The 22256-nt window shown below is 42.1% G+C and overlaps 1 protein-coding gene across 1 annotated transcript in view; it reads right to left on the reverse strand.

The window, feature by feature from the left end:
* Positions 1–22256, reverse strand: part of RASAL2 (RAS protein activator like 2) — a 119173-nt gene that overhangs the window by 66155 nt on the left and 30762 nt on the right. The window contains 1 exon segment of the mRNA XM_040566409.1: positions 21347–21470. Coding sequence (XP_040422343.1) covers positions 21347–21470 — 124 coding nt within the window.

Below are 22256 nucleotides of genomic sequence, written 5' to 3' on the forward strand. Positions count from 1 at the left end.
CCCAGCACTGTGGAAGAAAGGAAACTGGGCTCTGTCTAGAGGCCAAGGAGGTAGGTGCAGAAGGAACCACCATGCTGCTCACGCATAGCGAGACAAGGATGAAGACTTAAATGATCTTAAAATAAAAATTAATTCGAGTAATTGAAGACTAAGCAAATTACTGTGATTTTGGTTGTTGGGCACGTTAACCCTAAACAAGCCAGTTCCCAAAGTCAGAGCTAGCAATAGGACAGTTTTACGACATCAGGGCAAACCATCCCCTTCTTGTTCTCTGCTTTCCATGGAAAAACACTTTGCCTGTGTTACAGAACAGTGACCAACCAGAAGCAATCAACAGCTCCGACACAAGTATCCCTGCCCGGGAGACTGCTGCATTTTCAGAACTTCACTGACGAGGCAACCACAGTTTTTTGGGGCTTTCTTCCCCCCTTCCCTTTCTACACTAACTTAATTATCTTTTTGTACTCCATCCAACTTCAGGTATCTTCAGGATTGCCAAGGATTCGGCGAAGTTACGCTGCTAGCAGTATGGTACTTTGTAAGCATCTATTAATGACTACTCTAAAAACATTAAGCTAATTTAATTCCAAATTAGGGCGAAGACATTATTTACAGAGTCATCCACTCCACAGTGCTTTTCCAAACTGTGAGCCATATGCCTTATGTAAACAGACATCTTGCATTCAAGCCTGAATACATCCAGCTACGTATTTAACAAGCTGTACGTAAAGACTACTTAATAGCTGATGCTGGTCTTCATGCGATGACCTTTTCCCCCAAGAATGTGTTTATGAAGAACACCACCTATATTCTTTCCCTCCCAACACTGGGTGTTCAAAAGGAAGAACAGACTCAAAATGTTCTGGAAACATGGAGCTGTGTCTTGCGGGGGGGGGGGGGGGCGTGTGAGGTGGGTGGAAACACCACAAAGCAAACCGAAGCAAACCCCACCGAAACACACACTTCTCCAGAACTGCTGGTAAGTGGATACTGTGAAAGTGACAGCTTGAAATGGATCAAGTCTCAAGCACTTTAAAAAGGGATTTCTGAGCTAGCATTGTTGCTAGAAATGATATTTAGCACTTTAACACTAAGGCTATAAGAAAAATTAAGAAGAAAAGAACCTGACAGATGTCAAACCTTCAAAAACGGATGAACAACAAGAAAAAGATCAGTATTCAGGGTGTGATTCCCCCCACCCACTGAGACCAGTCGCATCTCCTGCCTCACAAATCTGAAGATCCAGCCCAAGTACAAGAGATCTTCCATTTTTTAAAGCAGTATAAGAGAAAGATAGGTAGTGATTTTTGAACTTTGATACTGGGAGGACTGAAATCCCTACTGTCTCTTGTGGTATCAGCATTACAGCACTTCTGCGAACAACAACTTCCAAGAACTCCTGTCTTCAAAGACAAGCACAGCTTAAACATGATCAAGATGAAAGTTAACAAGGATGAACACGATTTTTGTAGAACTACCGGAAGAAAAATGGTGTTTTGGAGAAAGCTAAAAACAATACATGCTGACAAAACAAACAAACAGAACACTGGCAACACAGCTTCCTTCCTCTCTTATGTCCCTCAGACTTGCATCTCCCAGGTTGTCTACGAAAAATGAACCTTTCCAGGCAATGAAGAGCCAGATGCAGCTCTGCTGGCTGTAATTTCAAGTCTGCCAAGTATTACGAAGAAGGAGGAGGAAATAAAAAAATATTGTGCTTAAACAGTTCAGGTACAACACCACTGCTATTTTACAGATGATAAAGATTCTTCAGATTTTATCCAGTCTAAATCATTTTAAAGTAGCTGTATCAGAAAGACAGATAAGGAGAAGCATCTATAATATGACTGATTTATCAGAAAATATATTGAAATACCATGGAAAAAGTACCTTTCAAATAACTCCTAGTACTTGTAACGTAATTGACAGGACAGGTATGCTACACAGGGTCAGCAATCTGACAAGTTATTACTATCCTCACAGGCACCTACTTCGTCCTTTGCACTTCAGGAAGCTGACTTCCAATGAATTGTCAAAAGGAGAAAACAAAGAGGAGTTTTTTTGAGGAAAAGGACGCCTTGTATTAAGCTGTCCTCTGAGCTGCTGTTTGGACAGCAAAGTACTTCCCCATGAACGCAGCAGTCAAGCATGGAAAATGAAAACAATTTTTCCTACTCACTGTGCAGGCCAAATACTTTGCACAGCTTGCATCTTCAAAAGTGCTGAATTTTGCCCAAATTCAAAAAGAAAAGCAGATGAAAATGATTAAGACAGTTTTGTTGGACTACTACCTTAATTGATGCTGGTCTGTATATTACTTTCTGACCTACTGCTTATCCTTGGTCTTATCCTACTGTTTATACCTTCAAACACAGCAGGGAAGCAGCCGGGAGCCATTTTTCCTATTTATAATATAAATTGCTTGGACATCTACAACCACAGCAGAACAAATGAAAAAGCAACACAGTGAGAGTTGAGTCTGGGTGTATTTGTTACTGTTGGGATGTGTGTGCGTGTTACATGACGAGATACGATCAGACAGGTAGAGAACTAGAATTTTGAGAAAAATAAATGGTTTCATGTGAAAGAGAGCTAAATGTGTCTTACCAGTCTGCAAGAGACTGATGCCAGATGGTTTCAAAGTATTTTGAGAAGTAATTCAACACAATCAATATATGATACCCTACCTATCATACAACTTTTTTAACTTCTGCTCAGATCATGTAGGAATTGCCACACCATCCCACCAGCGTACAGATTGCTTCCTTTCTTCCTGCTAGCTTTAGTACAAGGTAACATCAGTTTTATGTAGCACTCCCACAACAAGTCCAACTTGCTTGTTTTCAGAACAAACTAAATACCAGCGGTTCTTGCAGAGCAGGGTTGAGGGCGCTGTGCCAATAGGGAACTTTACTCCACCCTGAGGTCACCACTTGCGCCTTTTGTATGGCGAGAAACCACAGCTTTGCCAACAGCATCAGGTGGGAGGTGAACTCTGCTTGACTGGCACAGACAAATTCATAACAACCTGCGCCTCTAACACCAGGTCATGAGACAGAAAGCCAACAGCCAAAAGCTTTAAGCATCTAGCAGCCTGAAAGCACGCAGCTTGCACTTACCAAGTATGCAGCAGAGAAGCAGGAGCATTCTGAAGAATGAGGTTATGGCCAGCAATATGATTTCCTACCCTGCCTATGAATCATGTGGTCTCCCTCCCTCTTACTACTCGGTTCCACCTGTGTTTATAGGAATACTGTGTTAATCTGTATGCAAGCATCAAAATAAGGCAACTGCCAAAGCCTAAGGTCTTTCCAAACACTAAAGGTAAGTAGAAGAAAGGCAGTAAAGAGAGTTTGTTTGTATTTTCTTAATCTGCTTCCAAATTAGGGACCAAATTTAGCGGTGAAGGAAGGGAACACAGCAAGGTAAGAAACTCTAGTCTAGGTAACTTTTATGAGGACATACCAAGTCCTCCATCTTGTGGACAAAGGCTTAATTTCCAACTGACAATACCTTAAAAGATTCTTCTTGGACACTGGCAAGAGTTCCACTGGAGAATATATCCAGCATTTTAGACTGACCTCATGACTTACCAGGACACGGCTTTAAGAGAATTAATGCTGTAAAAGCTGGCATGGGAATCATGCTGTATTTTGTAGCATTTGGCATTTTTCCTGTAGCCATTATTCCTGGAATCAAGCAAACGCAGAGACAATTACAGCCTCTATTCTAGAAAAAGGACCTGGCCTTCCTGGTTTGAGTGCGACTGAGCTTGAAAACCTGACTGAAGCCTACTCTCAGAAGCATCAAAATGAACAGGAAAATGATTACCAAAAAAAAAAACCCCACCCACAAAAAAAAAAAAAAAAAAAAAAAACCACAACCAACCCACCCTTCATTCTCCTCTTTTCTAAGTCAGACTTGCAATTTTGAATGCTTGTGGCTGGTGATACTCAAAGGTTGCCCAGAGGCCTACTGCGAGCAAACACATCAGTGGAGCTGTCTCACTTCTCTGGCAGGCGCCCATGTCCCGCCATCACCCTGCTAAAGTCCCTGCTGAGCTAGCTGCAGGTGCAAGAGAAGAAAAATGCAATGTTGTGTATCATAACAATAGATCCACTGCGTAAGGAGCAGCACTGTTCAGCTATGTAAGGAAACTCTATGTACACTTGCCATAGCTACTTGTAGATGCCATCATCTGCTCAGATAATCAGCTATTATAGAAGTCCACAACCCAGTTTTTGCAGTTAGGTTTACCATGACAATTCCAGCACCATTTCCCATTAAATCCACAGAGTATATACATATATATATATATAGGAAGACTGCTGACCATTTAACATTTAGAGCCAATACTGCTGAAACTGTATGCGGTGACTGTAGTTGCATCATTTGCTTGCTGAGTTCTTGTGCAGATCTCCCTCTCTCTCCCTGACTAATAGTAGTCACACAAATATGTAGAAAATTAAGTGGAATGGGATCATTAGGTCTCCCTTCTGCCATTGGCCCAGTTTCAAAACCCACCATTATTAGCTCTTGTAAAAAACATTTGTGCTGTCTAATGCCAATTAGCCAACAAATCTAGATAAAAGGAAGTATTCCCTTTGTGGAGAATTAAAGCTTTGAAAAGGTACGTACCTCCACAGGCTAGAGAATGAATCCGTCTCTTGATGCCAACAAGCCATTTACAAATGCCGTCCATACGCTGTATGTTGCTACATCACATAATTCTCTGACTTTCGTGTTATATAGTTGATGTGACACTTTCTCCCAGCTATCAGAAAATAGCAATGAGCCAGTCAAGCCTCAGTATACCAGAACGCCCCTTCCTGCTGCTTATATACAAATGAAGCTGGTTTGTTCCCATGAGCTTTAAATAGCCATGACAGATCTTTCTGACAGAAGTCACTTCAAGTATTCATCAGAATTATGCAGGTTTCCCCTCCCTATAGATTTCTGGAGACAGAAAGAGCAAGAGCACCCACAGAGTATCAGATAAAGTTAGGCACAAGATGAAGAATTTGCACGAAGGTAAGCTGCTGCTCACGTCTGCCTTCCAGAAATCCCCAGTACTGCATTTTTGATTCTGCGTCGCATTAGCATGTAAATTGTATGAGAAAGCCCGCCCAGAAAGGTGGGAAATTCTAAAGGGTATGTCCTGGCAACCACCCCAAAATCATCTAAATGAAACTTGGAAGGGATCAGGACTGTGCTGCCACGAGTTCAACTAATCACTTTGCCGAAAGTTTGCTTGTTTTGGGAAGAAACATGTTTGCCCAAAATAGGCTAAGGCAGAAGGTTTTCATTTTCTGATCATGTAATTCAAAAGCGGCTGCAGAACAACCTCATTGGTTCAGGCTAACAAAAACAGTTTCTCCAAGTTAGCAAATTAGCATTCTCCCTGGTCTACAGAAGAGGAGGAAAATGACTGAGAAAGACTTCATAATCAGTACCTATTAAAAGCTGTTTCTGAGGTAGAAAAAACTTAACTCAGTAGTTTCCATTCCTGGTTTCCTTAGGTAACACTCACTGCTTGTGTAGCCACTGAAAAATGTCTTAACTATCTCAAAAGGCACAAAATTTAAATGCTCTCCAGCTTGCTATTACTTAACATCTCTGAAGACAAAAGCTGCTAGAAAAGTACATTCCATTACTAACGCAACGTGCTTTATACTGAAAACAAATCCTCTTGTTTTTATGAGCAACCTGTAGTATTCCCTGAACTGCTTTGATTTACCATCGCTTGCTGGAGGACAGGAAACAAGGTTGGCAATATCACATGCTGAAAACATCACACAATGCCAGCCGCAAGTAAACACTGAAAAATATTCCCACAGTGTGCCCTTGAAGAATGATGCCTGGCCTATCCCAGAAATTCAATATCATATAAAAACGTACACGTACTGATTTACGTTAGGCAAGAGAAGGCTTTCACAGAGAGGGAGAGAAAGTAAACCTAATGATCTAAGTAGCAATAAACTACATGCTAAACTTGGAAAGCCATTACAAAAGCTTCTCTCTCGTCTTTGCATCTCAATGAGGTTTGAATACAAACAAATCTGAATTCTGTACTAGCGAGCAGAAAAGTACCAATAATTCACTTTTCCAATGAACAAACTAAATACATGTAAATAGGTCTTTAAAAAACACTGTACATAAACCTGAACTAATGAAGAAAAAGGTGTACATACATGTGCAGCAAGGAAAAGCTCAAAAAAAAAAAAAGCCTTTAAGTTTCTGGTTACTTTAAGCCTAGTCACTTTAAATTTCCAGCAAAACACCTAGGTGCCTCCTACCCAATCCCGCCTCCCCAGAGTACTGCAGCAATACCGTCCCCTATTTGCATGGACAATGTCATGAGGGATCTCACCTGTGAACTGCATTCTGCGGTAATCCCAATGCCTCTACCATGGTCCTGCCACCACGCCAACCAGAAAGTCAGCGCGGCCTCTGCATACTCCTCTCTGCGCTCTGTTTTCCCCGCCGCAGACAGTTTGGAATGCAGAAAAGCCAGAGCTGAAGCCCGTCAAGCGCAAGCCTCTCTATTCAGCTCCTTGGCTCCAGTTGAACAATAGCTGCCCTTGGGTTGCTCGCCTCCCTTTCCAGCGTATGGGATGCACGCCGCTCTCCTTGCAAACGGCGACATAATCTACCCGGGACAGGCAGACACTTCATTTTTCCTGTCCCAAGGGAGGGTGGGGGAGCTGAGCGCCAGCACTCAGGGTGGGGTGGAAGGGGGTGTGTGGGCAGGAGGAGACTCCTGTTAAGCAAAAACACGCCCGATGCTGAGAAAAGTCAGGGATGTTGAGCAGCTGACTCAAAGTCTAAAAGCAGCAGCAGGGAAACTTAAGAGGCTGATATCACTGCGTAAACTGTCCGGACTACAAGAAGCCAGTCAGGACGAAAACATGGTTTTGTCAGCTGAACAAGGAACTGTGTCTCTGAATGTGCCTGGCAAAATTCCACTTTATTTGCAGATGTAACCCCCCCCTTTATACAGCTTAGGAAATATACAGTACTAAAAAATACCCTGCAGATTCACTTAAAAGAAAACAATGATTTTTTTTCTCTTTGTATTCTGAGCTGCCTTTTTGTTGTTGATGGTGTTGTTTATTTTTGTTTGTTTTTTAAATTCATAATGTGATTTCTGGCTTTGAAAATGAAATGGTTAAGTCTGATACTGAAAGCCTTTTTCCTGAGCTCTTGTTTATTTTAGAAGTGCCAAGAGCTGAACTTCTAGGTGTAACATTGCTTTGAATGAAAAGGCAAAAGCTGCACTTCAAGACACAGAAGCAGAAACCTGCACATTTTGGCTACTGCTGCCATCATAATGTCTCATACATTATAATGCCCCTGCTGCAAATAGTGTGTCAAGTTGGATCAGTTTAAAAGTCCACGGCTTGATTCCCAACAGATCCCACCTGCCAGTCAGGGACCAGAGCAGACAAGCACACACACAAGAGGAATGCAAAGTTGTTGAGCCTGTTGCTAAACAGGCTAGCATTGCTCCTAAGAGAGCTAAGAGGCTGCACGCTTGCTCCTACCTTCTGCAGTTTTAGGTGTGCTGGAGGCAGGGGGAAGAGCGATTTGAACTGTTTTGCTCCAACTTTGCCACTTGTTTACAACATGGTATTTTCCTCCGGTTCAGTCTTTTTCTTCCTCTAATGCAACCCACCTCATTACTCGAGATGAACTTCTGTACTTCTCTTAGGAAACAACCTCCCACACTCTTACAGCCTTTCCCCTGGAAGAAACAGCAGCTTTGGTCACCCTAACCCCTGCCAAAGCTCACATGAGATATCTGTGTGAAGAGCACAGCACAGGCCTTGGGAAAGAAACTTGTTGAATGTGTGCTTAAACAATACTGACTGCAAAATAAATAATACAAAGTTGTAATTGCTCCCTCGCCCTCTAAAGCTAATCACTTAACTACACCCAGGGATCTTGCACAAAGTGCTGGAACAGAACAGCAGCTCAAAATCAGGAGAGAAGAAAAAAAAGGAAAAAAAAGAACAACGCCAAACCCCCAAAACCTGTCACTGACAGCAGTATAACAAAATAAACAGTCCCTCTAAAGACAAATTAGTTTGACCTGCTGCTTAGAAACGTCCAATTACCGGAAACGGTAGGGCAAAACGGTCTCATGATCTCAGCTGATCAAGATTCTGCAAAAAAGCAGTAACCGCTTGTGAACGATTGCCATCTCTTCTCCCTCGCCAGCCCCGATCCGCAAAACAAAGAAATACTACAGTAATTATATAGAACATTTCATTCCAGAGCAATTTACCAACTACATTCACGGCACCACAGAAAAGCATCTCTCTTGAGGGTGGAGCAACATCAGACAATTCATGTATACCACACAGCATGATAGAAGAGATGGAAAAATTAAGGACTGGTATGCTGAAGTTAGCCTGTACGTCTCTTCAAAGAGTTCTAACGCTTTTATGGGTAAACATCTCTTTTCTTTTTTTTTTTAAATAATAATAAACTCTTTTTTTTTTAAAGAAGTTTCTCTGATTACATTTCCAGTTTTTGTTTCCACGTTTTGCTTTTTCATTTCACATCATTCAGGAATTCCCTGTTTTTAAATCAGGTTCAAACACAAGGGTTGAATTTTGGATCCAGCTCCAAAATAAGGCCATAATCTGCCTGCTGGCAAATAGTTTATAAATAAGCCACTTTTAGTGACTTGGGTAGGTCCAGTCTTTGTATTTATTTCTCCTCAACCTTAACACGTCTTGTAGCAGCCTCAAAGAAAGATTTCTGAAATGCTGAAGGAGCTACCCAACTCAAGTAAATACATCTTCTGAAGACATAGGAAGAGACAGCAAATTAGGAAGATGATTAGAAAAAAAACCTAAGGTGCACAAGTACTTTGAAGTATTCCAGAAGTCTACACAGTTTCAGATATTTGAAATACAATTTGTGAAGCCTAGGAATAAAAGTTACTTCCAGAAGACTGCAACACCGGTTAAAGATTATCAAAAAAGACAGCAGTAACATTACCCATGCATCGCCATGTGACTTTTGCTCAAATCACCAAATCTTCTGACAAGAGTAGCGTTCTACTTCTCACAAAAAAAAAGCCCTGTTGAATCGGAAGAAGGGAGGTTGCCACCCAATATCTGAAGAAAAACAGCAATTCAAGCAATTAACTAGTTCCTGGCCAGCTTGCTGCTGCTATTCAAACCTTGTGGGAAGGCAGTGAGGGAACCACACACATTTAAAACTTCTGTCTCCAGAGGCTGCAGCTGAAGAAATGCATTAACAATGACTGAGCAGAAGCACTAGAGCAGAAGAGATAAAAGAAAATAACTGAAAATCAGACTTTTTTTTTTAATTAACTTTTAAATGTAAATCAATTTCTTTTAATATAAATCATTTGCAATTAAATGCAAGATGTTGCCTTACGGTCTATCTCCCTGTGATCTATCTGAACTACTTAAATTAGAAACGTATGGGAACACTCAGCAGAAGATTTTTTAAAATACTGTGTAACATGGGGAGAGATAGGTCAAGTTATCTAAAAAAAACAGTTGTCTGCACTTAGCAAAGTTTCCAATACTTAATCAGTATTTGCACAAAGAACCGAAATTAATTTAAAAATTGAGAAACATCATTAAGTTTTCTAACATGGTAGAGCCCTGGTAATCTGAATAAATGTGCATTATTGTAATAGGTGCTGATTATAGTTTCTTCATCATCAAAAAGTAGTGAATTCAGCTCACATGATCATCACTGGGCCCACCTCTCGAATGCATTACCTTCAAAAAGCCTGAGAGAGATGCAACGTAACGTGGCAATGGCACTTCAGTGCAGATCCCCTTCCTCCCACAAACATCCCAAATGGCAGCAGCAGGGGGAAAAGCCGCATTTTCCTCACATGCCTACATGTTCAGAAATAGCACACGGAGCCCTGGCTCCCTCCCATGCGCACACATTGGGCAGCAGTTGTGAGGCACAGGCAGTGGGGCCGAGGCCCTGTGAGGAGAGGCCGGGGCTGCCCTGCACTGGTCCCAGCTGGTTCCAACCAGTTCCATCCAGTCATGGCTGCTTCTGGATGGTCCTGGCCAGTCATGGCTGGTTCCAGTCTGCTCACTGCAGCTGGTTCCGATAGTCCCTCTGAAGAGAGGGGCTGGGTGGGCTGCCGGCCATGTTCAACCCACCACAGCCTGCTTTACTAATGACAGGAATAAAACACTGCTTCCAAAACTCGCAGCCTCTAAAATGCAACAAAAAACATTCCTGCAATCCTTCCCATCTGCTCACTCCTGGGCAGAACTGTTAACATCTCACCATGGTCAAAGGAGACCGAAGCACTAACCCAATGGTGACCATGACAGAGCAGCCACCTTATGCTTCCTTAGGGTTTTCCCAGCCTTTAGACCAGCAATCCTCACTGTTTAGCCCACGTAAAGTTCTCTCCAGCATCTCCTACAGCCAAGGGGTAATAAAAGTGGCTGGAAAAGCAAACCACTCATTATTTGCACGGCGCTGATACCTTGGGGTCAGCAAGGTTGGTGACTGCTGCTGGAGACTTTCCTGCTACTGTCTTAGCCAAAGCATACCACATAAGAGTGTGGAAAGTCTGTCTGTGAGGAAAAACCTAAATGACTTGAATTTTTAATGGTCTCACCGGTCAGACCTGCACCAAAACTACATGCAACTCTCTGGAAAAAAGAGGTTGCTTGTCAAGCAAACATTTGTAGTTGAAATGGAAAAAAAAAATCACTGGATAATACACAAGATAAAGCAGTCTCAACTGTGCATCAGGAATTATTAGCTTGTAGCCAAAAGCACTTTACTGGACACCGAGCTGAATCTTAATGGGCACTAATCACCACTAGAACTTACAGTCCTCTCCATCTCCAGGGCTTCTCTGGGGAATCGGGAATTTGCTTGCGACACGGAGGTGCCTGCTAGAAGAGTTTATGATGAACTCCAGTGGAGTTCAATAGCCCACTTTTCCTCTGTGGCTTTATTATTTTTCTTTTAAGTAAATTATCTCTCTGCTGTGCTGCTGAAACATCTTTGGTTTAAAGATAAAATCATAGTTATAATTCTTTCCTCCCCTTGTGCTATGAAAGGGCAATCAGTTACAACAGGGTTAGCAGGTTAGCAAAATATCCAGCATACACCTGAATAAGTCTAATTTAATACATAAGCCACCTCATATATTATGCACTTTTTTATTTGTGCAGCTATAAAAGTAGTTTGCCCACAGGAGGTATGTCACTGCCCCAGTGAAGTGTAAACATCACAAGATGGCACAGGAAACACCATAAAATTTGCTTCTTTTATTTATTTTTTAAAAACTCTACTTGCCTACTTCCCAGAGGCATTGTGCAGATTAATTAGCTCATCTTCATAGACCATTTTGCAGATGTAAAGTGCTATGTAAGTAAGTACTATTGCTGCCTGATGGAAAAGAAATCTCATGAGGTCTTGCATGGAAAAACCCAATATATAACTGACAATGGATTTCTTGCCCCATTGCAGCTTTCTTCGCAAGCTCTGCCGTCTTCACCCAGAACTAATTATACGAAAGAAAATCCCCCCAAACTTTGCATTCTGGGGCAGCAATAACAAAACTTCAGCGCTGTTTCTGCAGACATACAAACACATCTCAATACCTTCAGGGACACTTCAGCATGGGCAGCTCAGATGTGTAGATGGAGACGTGCCAAAGGCCACAACAGTAACACATAATGCCAAAATAAAAATACATGGATTCACAGTTTCCAGTGCTCTAAAGAGAAGATACAGGACAGTTCACTTATTATTACGGTACATTACCAACCAACACCGCCTGTCCATATTTGTTTGCTACGAGCAACTCCAATGTAGAGTTATGTGGAGACAGTACATTGGGAAGAGAGGGAGGTATGGGAAGAGAAAAGACAGGTTCAGGCCTCCCAGAAACAACACATGAAATAAAAGCAGGGGAAATAGAAACAGAAGTAGCAGTTCCATTTTCCAAGCTCCATTAATATAAAAATGTGATGGTTTTACTAGTATGACTAGTGCACTTACTAAAATCGATCTCTTTCTTTAAGTTCCCTGGAAGAATGACTTGAGTGGTCCTCCATAATAACTCCACATTTTCCCCATCTTTTGTACAGGCTTGTGCATCACATATTTTGCGTTCTGCTTGCTTCAAAATTTGGACTATAAAAAGATTACAGACATGTGAATGCTACAGAAATGGATGAACTTCTAACACAATGGATGCATTAGCTAGAGAAAGATAGGGAACTTAAGGCTGTGCCTAGGACAGAAAAATGTGCAACCCTAATGAAATAGTTGTCACAAGCAAGGCATGAGTGTGCTGTAACTACCAGCCTGAACTGCAATGCGTGAAGACATACCAGAAGTAGTTCAAGTAACAGCAGCTGTAAGAATGTGAGAGCACAGCACTCAGCAGTGGCAGAAGTGGGCTTCACTGTGTGAAGTCAAATTGATTCTCCTGGAGGGCAGATGATAGACAGAACCAACACCAAAGAGGGTTGTAAAGCAGGGATATAAGAGTGTACACACCCCCTGTTCTGTGGGCAGAACTTAGTATATTTAATTTCATACAAACTTAAAGCTAGATGCATATAATCCGAGTTCATAAATATTTGCATTGACAAGTATTGCCATCAGTGCATGCTAAAGCAGTAAACTGATCAGCAACTAGTACTGTAACTAGAAGTCCGAACCAGATTAAATTACGCTAACTTTTTTTTTGAAATTACTTTAACAGTTCAAATTAACTGTAGAGAAGACTTCAGATAAGGAAATTTAGGTTGTAGGAAGATAGGTTAATTTTCCATTAAGTTTTAAGTTGGTTGTTACTGAAGGAAAAAGGAATGTATACATGGTTGGGTGAAACTTAATTACTTTTTGCCACAAGATCAAACAACTATAAAAGAGAACCTACAAAATTTAACAATGCACAGTAAGTTCATGCATGATTTAAGGTAGATTTCTCTACGGAATTTCATAAATATTTTTCTTACAAAAGCTAAGGAAAATGATAGCTTCCTTTATAACGAACTGAGGTTTGATTAGAACACACTCAACAAACCTGCCAAATGGTCCAAGAGCTACCATTTCGTAGCAATTAATACATTGCACAACATGCTGTATTTATAAAGTGCTCTTTGTGCTCACACAACAAAACTTTAAAATCTTCTAAAGCAATTTCTTGTGTGTGCTGGAAGTAGCGGGCAGGAACATAAGAGATTTCCAAGAAAAAAAACCTTAATGGATTGTGTGTCAATATTAGAGAGTTAAGATTATTTGTTCATACCCCTATTAATTTCTGCTCTAAAAAGGTTTAAGAATTGAACAGATAAAACTTGCTTCATGACAAAACTTGGCTTTCAGCACAGATGATCTGTGTCTAAGGGAATAAAGTTTCAGCAGCACTCAGAACAAAACAAAATCCTCTGGCTTCGCTTGGGTTTGACAAGAAGAAAAAGACAGCAGCTTGGCAATTTTCTGTATACAAATAACTCCAATTGCCCAGGGGGAATGTCACTGAGATCTAGGCATCCTGTTTGTTATATCTAGCCTCCCTGGAGTTGGTTTTAATTTCAAGCAGAGTTGTCTAAATTCTTCATCCTTCCGAGGTAGGCAAATTGCACTGTACATAGTCCAAATTTCAGGTTACTTCAGGGCTTTTCCCAAAGTTTCCTAACCTCTTTTTGTGGATGTTGAAGACAGCAGGCCACTTTCCACATAGTGTGTGCTTCCTCGTGTAGCTCACTGGTTGTTTAACGATGCCCGAAAGCAGCTGTATTTTACAGGAGGTTTTTAAAAATGCAACTTGCAGTTTGCATGTATTTGAATTTTGGGATAGAACATGGTGGGTATACAATGTCTTCTAAAGAGAGTTAAAATTTTAGAATTTCCATTGATATCAGCATAGATCAGTTCCTGCTAAACATACCCAGTAGTGACAGCACTAACAGAGTGATCCAATACATCAGAAAGTAAACCAGGCAAAGGATTAAGGCTTTAGCAAATCCTTGCTTGTGCTATTCCGTGAAGTGAGGGCTGCAGATCTCTGCTCACAAAAGGCTCACACAGGAGTTGTAGCAACGCTGTTGGGCTAGGACTGAGGTGCCATGCAACAGCAGGGCTGTGCAGCTAAATGTGCACAGTACCCGCCTGTGGCATAGGGAAACACAGGCAGCTCTTCAGCCACCAGGGAGCCGCGTCAAACCATGCAAGTGCAGAATGGTGCTCACTGCACTGCTCTCAGCCACCTTTCAGCTGTTAGGAACCTTTCAAGGTAGATTTTTGATACAAAAGACTTAAAGTGCAAAAAAAGAAAAAGAAGCAACGCGGGGTGCTAATTTAAATGAAAAAGCAGACAGTGATAAATCTGATCCTTTAGACTCCTGGATCTGTATACAGGAAGATGTGGATCTCTCTCATATGTTTATTTGTGTGTGTATATACAAACATGCTCATGCAAGCCCAAATCAGGCAAATCTAAAGAGTTGCAAACAAGTTAGTGCAGCTGAATCTATCTTCCTGCCAGGGATAGTGCTGCGGGTGTGCATACAACATGCACATCCTTCCCCTCAACTTGAGAGCTAAACCCAAAGCCCCTATTCTGCATCCCAGCCATACAAGACAGTTGGCAGGAGATGGTTATTTTGCACATAGCAACACAGTGAAAAAGCAGACAGTGCTATTGGCGAAATTCTTTCATCAAGACAACACAAATCTGTAAGCCTGAGATACTGGAAGCTAGTAAACTGCATTTCTTCAACCTCACTTTCTAACAGATATGCTTTACAGGCAGAGTTGGGTTAGGGAAGGTGAAAGGAAAGCCCTCTTTCCAGCACACAGTTTTGCTAGAAGTCAGAGTAAATCTGTTATTTCAAAACCCCACATACTTCTTAAGTAAATCTTTACCGAACATGTGGGAATTGGTGCATTGCAGATTTTTTTCATTGACCATGTCACAAACAATCTCTGTTCTTCCAAAACAGACCGTCTCCACCCTTTCCCTCCCAAGCAGTAACACTTTTCAAGTCTTTATCCCACACCTCAGCACACTAGGACTGCACTTATGCAGTGTTCACAGAGTAAGTCTATTTATTCTTTCATCACAAAGTATTGTTCCAGCTGGAATATACAGAAAGCAAGGCTCAGCTTTGACTGCTTTAGTTGCAAAGAACCTTGTGTCTTAGAAGCAGCAGTTACTGAAATAACCCTGGAAATCTTTTCAGCTAACGTCTGTTCTCTCCTGCCAAGTTTTTACCTGAAGGAAGAGCACGGATTGTGTATTTCCTTGGTGCAATGATCCCCACGTAGGAGGACTCAGCAGTTGCTTGCAGAACTATTTATTGTAAAGAGGTGCATGCCAGGCAGCAAGGAAACTAGAAGACACTTAACTGATCTTCTGTCACTCGCTCCATTTCCAAGTCTCTGGACATAACCTTTTAAAACAGCACTGAGGCGGATTTCCGCACATCTTACAGGTCACCTGATAGCTATGCAGCATGGATCTGGCACCCAAACAGATTGGTGCTTCATTTTCATCACTTCTGCCCTTTTTTGCTTGATCAGAGCTTTCTCTAAATTCAGTGGAATTTTTACTGAAAAAATAAGCTTGAGCAAGTGGAAAGGGGGTGATTATTGAGAAAAATCTATCAACTGCGCAACTAAACCAGAGGATCAAGAAGTGTAATTTTTGAAGCTCAAAATTTCATCTTCACTAAATTTCAGAATTGTACATGTAGCAGTGACAGTACAGTAGGGAGGTTGTGACCAATATAATTTCCTTATATGTGTAAATATTTCTGTATATTTTTATATGCATAAAATATTTCTATACATATAAGACATCTCTGAGACATCAGGAAAGTCAGGATGCCTAGTTTCCTAGATACTTGCACTGACCTCCCAACTGAAGCATCCATTGAAACACATTGAAAGCAGTCCAGTCTCCTTCCCTATATTTTTAAGGAATGCTGGACCACCTCCAGGTTCTCAACATCCTTCTTCTACCGGTGGGCCTGAAACTGGACCCACTATTCCTGGCACACCAGCTGTGTCGAGTACAGGAGATCACACAACTGATCTGTTGCCATGTTATTGGTTGTAAAAGCAATTTCTCCAGAGACACTCAGAGAATAGCAACTCACGAGGGCATGGGTGGTTCATCCCAAGGATGAAGAGCAGATGATGACAGTAGGTTGCAAAGGATGGGGAGAAAAGCTGCAGAGCAGCTGAGTGACAGCTATTAACACTCTACAGGCAAGGCTGAGGCACTGAAGGCCTGTTGGTTCCCTGATGAAGAGATGATGACTCCAGCCCAAAAGTGTGGAAGATGAGCCATGGAGCTATGCAAGGACAAGCAGACCCTGGATATACAGAGCTGACTGAACAGAAGCTCCTAGAAGGTATAAGGCTTGCTAACCCAGACTGTCCTCAGTCTTGGTGACTATTCTCTTGCCTACCAGCAAAGAAACTGGAATGCATTCCCAGGGAAAAAAAAAAAAAAAGAAAGAAAAAAAAACTTTAAATGTGCAGTTCTAGAGACCTGTCAGCAACAAAGCTAGTTGAAGGAGTCCCTGCCTCCTCTCCTCTCCTCTCCCCTTTGGCTGCATGTCTCTATTGCAGAACCATTCCCCCAGTTGTGCTGGCACAGCTGTCCACAAGGCAGTGCAGTGGAGTGGCTTGAAGAATAACTGCAGAAATAAATGATTGCACAGTGCAAGGAGAAAAACGTACTCACTAGCATGGTGAAAGGGAGGTGGAAAAAGCCTAAATCAGTGTTACTGTCAAGGGAAGTTTCCGTCAGTCCAGTGCTCTATGCCAGAGCTCCTAACCTACACTCCAAATTAATATTGTTTACAGCAATTAGATCAATCAAGGCAAGAACCAGCACACTAGCATTCATTCTGCATTGAGGGTACAAACGATATTTTCCAATTTTTTAGACCAAGTGACTGGACAGAAAACAAAATTTCTCAATGCTAGTGACTCAAGGTGAGGACAGAACAAAGATTTGCCTTTGACCTGCTTTCAGCTAGCGCTTGCAATCTTTTCTCAAGAGCCCTCGTGTTCAAGCAGTCAGAGATGTGACTGAGAAAACACAGGGTTAACTTGTTGCAACAAGTGGAAGTCTTCGTTTTCTTCTCAGATGACTTCGTCTCCAAATATAAAAAGAAAATCCATTTGCATCAACATTAGTCCTCTGAATCATTAGCCCTTTGCAATCCATTTGCATAAACATTAGCATCAGAGAATCTCAAAAAACTCTCCCTGATGACACATTTTCCTAATAATTTAAAAACAATTTAAAAAAAAAAAAAATCAATTTCCCCACTTTCAATCTCTCCTAATATTTTCACATATGCAGGCAAAAAATCTCTTACTAATGCCACAAAGATGCACCCAGATGCCAGAATCAAAACTTTCCCTATGTATTCTCCTTAACAACTCTCATTTAGTGTGAGCAGGTGGTGAGAAGGAAGCAGAGTAAGAGAGAAGAGGATTATTTCAGGAAAGGAAGCAATAACTGTGTTACTAGCCTGTCAAATAGTATGAATGGTGGAAATCTGAATCACGCTTTTACTGTATGAATGGTTAATTCCAATATGCTATTATCAACAATGATCCTCTACAAAGGATGCAATCTCCCTAACAAAAACACATACACCTGTTAAAAAAGAGGAGGTTCTACACCAGAAATGTTGGCAAGCACAACGGAAGGACTCGCTTTAGTTAGGTACTGGTCTCTAAGGCCCGTATCACACCTCCACACTTCATTTAAAAATTAGCCCATTGAAAGTAATGCTTGAAAGAAGAAAGGGGCTGTCAAACTGGAGTTAGGGATAAATTACAGCTACATTTTTAGCTTCTCTGAAAGGAAGCACTTTTGACAATAAGTGCTGGCAAGACAAAACCCTAGCAAGTAAATGAGGTATTTAAGAACGCACCTACTCACTCTTGGTAAGTATTACTACAGTGATGGAGATTATGTACCAAGGAAATTTCATGGCATACATTTAACAGAGAACTGGATTACACAATGGTATGTACAATGTCCCTTCCAGACAGGAATTAAGAATTTCGGCATTAGAAGCAGCCTCTCTACTGCCCGCAAGCAGAGGGCAAGCTCCTAAGCTAGTAGATGGAGAGTGTCCTCTGGAGTATTTTAAATTTATTTTTTTTTAGATGATCTTACTAGTTTTCCCTATTTAAACAAGTTGCTTTCTATCTTGTGCTTTATCTGTTTGTCCACCCCTCCGGCTCTCATGGAGGGGTGACTACAGTGGTTTCTGCCTGCACAGAAGGGATGGTTCAGCTGCTTGTCTAGCAGCTGCTGACCCATCACAAATTACAGCTTACTGTACTGAAGTATGTGGAAATTGGTGCCTATCTTAGTACACAGGACTGTAAACCATGGTGGTTCAGCAGCTGCCACACAAACAGCTGAGCCAACCCTGCAGCAAGGGTAGAAATGAAAGAGATGGCAAGAATGACTGCAACAGCCCTTGAGTAAAGCACACTTGACTTAATGTTGACCTCTGGTGAGTTACACGTCTCTTGCTTCAACTTCTCCGCTGTAACATGGGTAGTTTCTCTCCCACACACCTCCTAGGAATGGTGCTACAAGGATATGTGCCCAGTGCTATAAAACATGCCACAATTATTTGCAGAATGGGTACTACTGTTAATTAAGCAGAGCCCCAGAAGAACATGCGCTGTTCTAATTGCTCCATTAAAAAAAAGATTGATCTGATATGATACTCTTGAGGTTTTACAAAAGATGTAGCTAGTGCTAGAGATGAAAAGGAATTCCATCACCTGATTTTTATTTTTAAAGCGCAAGAGGTATGGCAACTTTACTTGGAAAAAAGCCTCAACAAATCATCGTAAGATGCACTGTCTGCCATTGCCATGTCATGCACATGCTTCCCAAGGACAAACGAGATATTCTTATCAGCTCTGCGTGGCAATTTATCTACTAGATATTTCATCAGCCTCTGCTGTGCAGAGCTCTCTTGTTTTTCAGCTTTGGTGTCCATTCCAAAGTTATTTCAGTCTTGTTGTTATCTGTACTGCTGGTGATAGGTCCTGGCTGCTACCATCCACTTCTTTCTCTTCATAAAGATGCTCAGTAGTCACCCGCAGTGGTTTGTCCTCTGGTTCAACATTTTGACACAAAACTACTCCCACTGCTCTATCAACTCACCTTCTTCCACTAACAGGGATTCTGTAATCATAATAGGAGACATTTCTAACCAGGACGTGAAAACAAGGGAACCTTACCAAGGGTGCTGCAATCAGGTTACACACAGTCAGCCCTCCCACTTACTCTCATCCGTCCTCACGGCACAGGCATTGCTCCATTTCTCTGCAGCTCATGCCTTTCTTCCTCCCCACCCACTGCGTGCCCCCTTCCTTTAGCTACAGACTTCGTTGATGTCTGTATTTGCTCCCGTTGCAGATCTCACACGGAGGAGACTGTGTGGATATGGGTTTCCCTTGCACTTTTAGTAGATCCCTGTCAGGCATACATCAAGTAGCACACCACACCGATCTAAAATTGTAGCAAAATACACAGCAATGCACATACCCAAAGAGCACAGTCATCTATTCCCTGTGGCAATTTAAGAAAAATGAAGAAGGTTACAAGGTCACATTTTAAAATCTAACACTTGGGTTTCCAGCTATTCAGATGCTCACTGAAGTCTATAAATTCTTCCCTACGTTTTTTTGCACATGGTATAGGAAAGGAAGGCACTTGAATCCCCTGGATTGTAAAGGTCTTTCTAGCTTGCAAAGTTGCAAATAACATCCATTGCTGAGCGCAGACTGGCTGCAGTGCGATTCCCCGCTCATCTCACTAGCCTTGCGCCTGGGAGTAGGTGTTTTCCCTTTAACACAGTGTAAATGTGTTTCATGCTGGTTTTATTTCCAAAAAAAGAATAAGTATTTGTTCATATGGCAAAACAAGATGATTGTTTAGAGCCGCATTTGAAATGCCACAAACAAATACAGTAAAAGCTATGTTTACATCTTTAATCCTCAAGTATTTTGCAATTTTCCTCCCTAAATCACTGACCTGCCTCCTTTCTTCTCAGACTCCTAATCCATGAGTCAAACAAAAACAAAAAACACAACCCTATCCACCTCCCCGAATAGGGAAGAGTTAAGTAGTGATATGGGCAAGTATAAACAAGTAAGTGCTACCCCCTTGCATCTGTTAATTAACTATCTAGAAGAGTGGGATTTTCTATGTTTAGCCTCACAGGACTTTCTCTTTAAATGACTTGTGTGCAATATACTTACAGAATAACATTATTTGGCATAAAATGCAGATGAGCCTGTGAAATGAAAAATACCTTACCTGCTCTTCACCTCTGATAACAATGTTATCACAGCTGTTTTACTGTTCAGAGGTGCATAATTGTTTTTTTGTCATAGCTCCCTCTCTCCCAAGATTAATATTCTACAGCTGAACTAAAGAAGAATTGCTCCTAGACTCTATCAGTAGCTCACAGCCTATGCCTAGGCAAGTTTCCTGCATGAGGTGGGAATGGAAAGAACTCCCTTGTGCATGGCTGCTGCCTCCCCTCACTCCTCCTTGCTTCTGCCAAGAGCTGGAACGATGTGCTTTACGCAGCCACAGGTAGGGTGGAAAAAAGAGGGGAGAAAAACCCTGGAGAATGGGGTCAAAACTAGACTTGGGAAACCACTGCAAGAGAGCTTTTGTCTGTCATTTTAATACCTGCCCTTTCTTTTTTGCTTTCCTTAGATTTCAACGCGTATAATTATAGCCAGCAGCAGCAGGCAGTTGATGGTTCTTTTAGGTACTGTGCCTTGAACAGGCATGAGGTATGTTAGAGAAAAACCTGTTATCTAGTACTTGTTACTAAAATATGAAGCAAAGGAAATTCCAGAGACACTCAAAAGTGAGGTAAACCATAACAACATAAGAGTTCTAAAACAAACTGTGGAACCACCTTAAAACTACCAGTAAACGTTGCGTTCCTATTGACCTGCATTCAGCAGCTTTCAGCCATACACCTCGAGGCTGTCCAGTAGTCCCTCACTCACAGTCACAAACCTCCACGCATGCCACAGCAGCCCAGCTCCTCTGACACCCCATAACAATCTCAGTGACGTTTGGACAAATCCTCCTGCCTAAGTCCCTTTGAAGGCAGGCATTTACAAGCGCCGCCACGACCTCCGCTGACACCTGGCTGCAGCGCGACGGACCTCAGCAGGCTCCTTTGCAAGGTCGCTGCCTGGGAAGCGGCGCTGTGCAATAAAGCGTGCGGCTAGAAATTAAAATCAATCTGCTGCGGTTGAGGTTTCCACTTACCCAGTTTGGCGGCCCCATCTGGTGGGTACTCGGGGAATTGGCCCTCGGAGGGCACGCTCACTGTCCGGCGCAGGCAGCGCCCCTTGGTAGCATCCTGCGGCTCCTGCACCCCATCCACAGGCACCTGCGTGAAAAGGATGCCGACAGCTGTTAACGTGCCATCTTGTCGAGAAGTTAACTTTCTGCTGATCTGGTAATAATGTTCAGGCTCAGCTCGGCATGGCCGGCCTTACCAGGAAATCCCTGAAAAGAGGTGGGTTTATGGGCAAGCACCGGAGCTTTGAGCAGTGCTGGTGCACAGCCCGCACAGGACTGCACACAGGTGTGCAGCACACTGCAATGCACAGGTATCAAGTAACAACAAACCAACCCATATTAATAACAGGGCAGTGCTGCTTTGCAAAATCTGTTTCCCCATGCCGGACCCATTGCTACCCTGTCTTGCCCACTAAAACACAGGGAAATTCAAGCCGAGGCTGCTGGCTGCATGTGAAACTCAGGTTACAAAAGCAATTTTTCCAATCTCTGCACAGACATACTCACCGATCAGCTGCAGCATGCCAGAGGAGAACGGGCATTCAGCTGGTGATATTGGCCACATCAAGAAAGGGAGTAGCTTCTATTCAAATTAAGTCAAAGTCTTCCTAAACACGGGACCTCAGAAGGGTCTACAAAAGGCTTGGGGTCCCAGCTGCAGAGAGCTCTCTCAGCACCAAATTCTCTTCAAAAATAGTGAATGTCTAAAAATCTTGTTTCTCATCTGAAACGTTGGCAGCACTTGACCCCTCAAGGTTTGCTCCCCCCTTCCCCTCTGCCTTTAAACACCTGCCTGGATGATGACATCTTTCTAGAGAGGTGCTTATGCTGCAAAAACAGAGATAAATTGAGCTACCTATCGCTACAGCTGCAG

Source organism: Cygnus olor, chromosome 8, assembly GCF_009769625.2.
Source record: "Cygnus olor isolate bCygOlo1 chromosome 8, bCygOlo1.pri.v2, whole genome shotgun sequence".
Lineage (NCBI taxonomy): Eukaryota > Metazoa > Chordata > Aves > Anseriformes > Anatidae > Cygnus > Cygnus olor.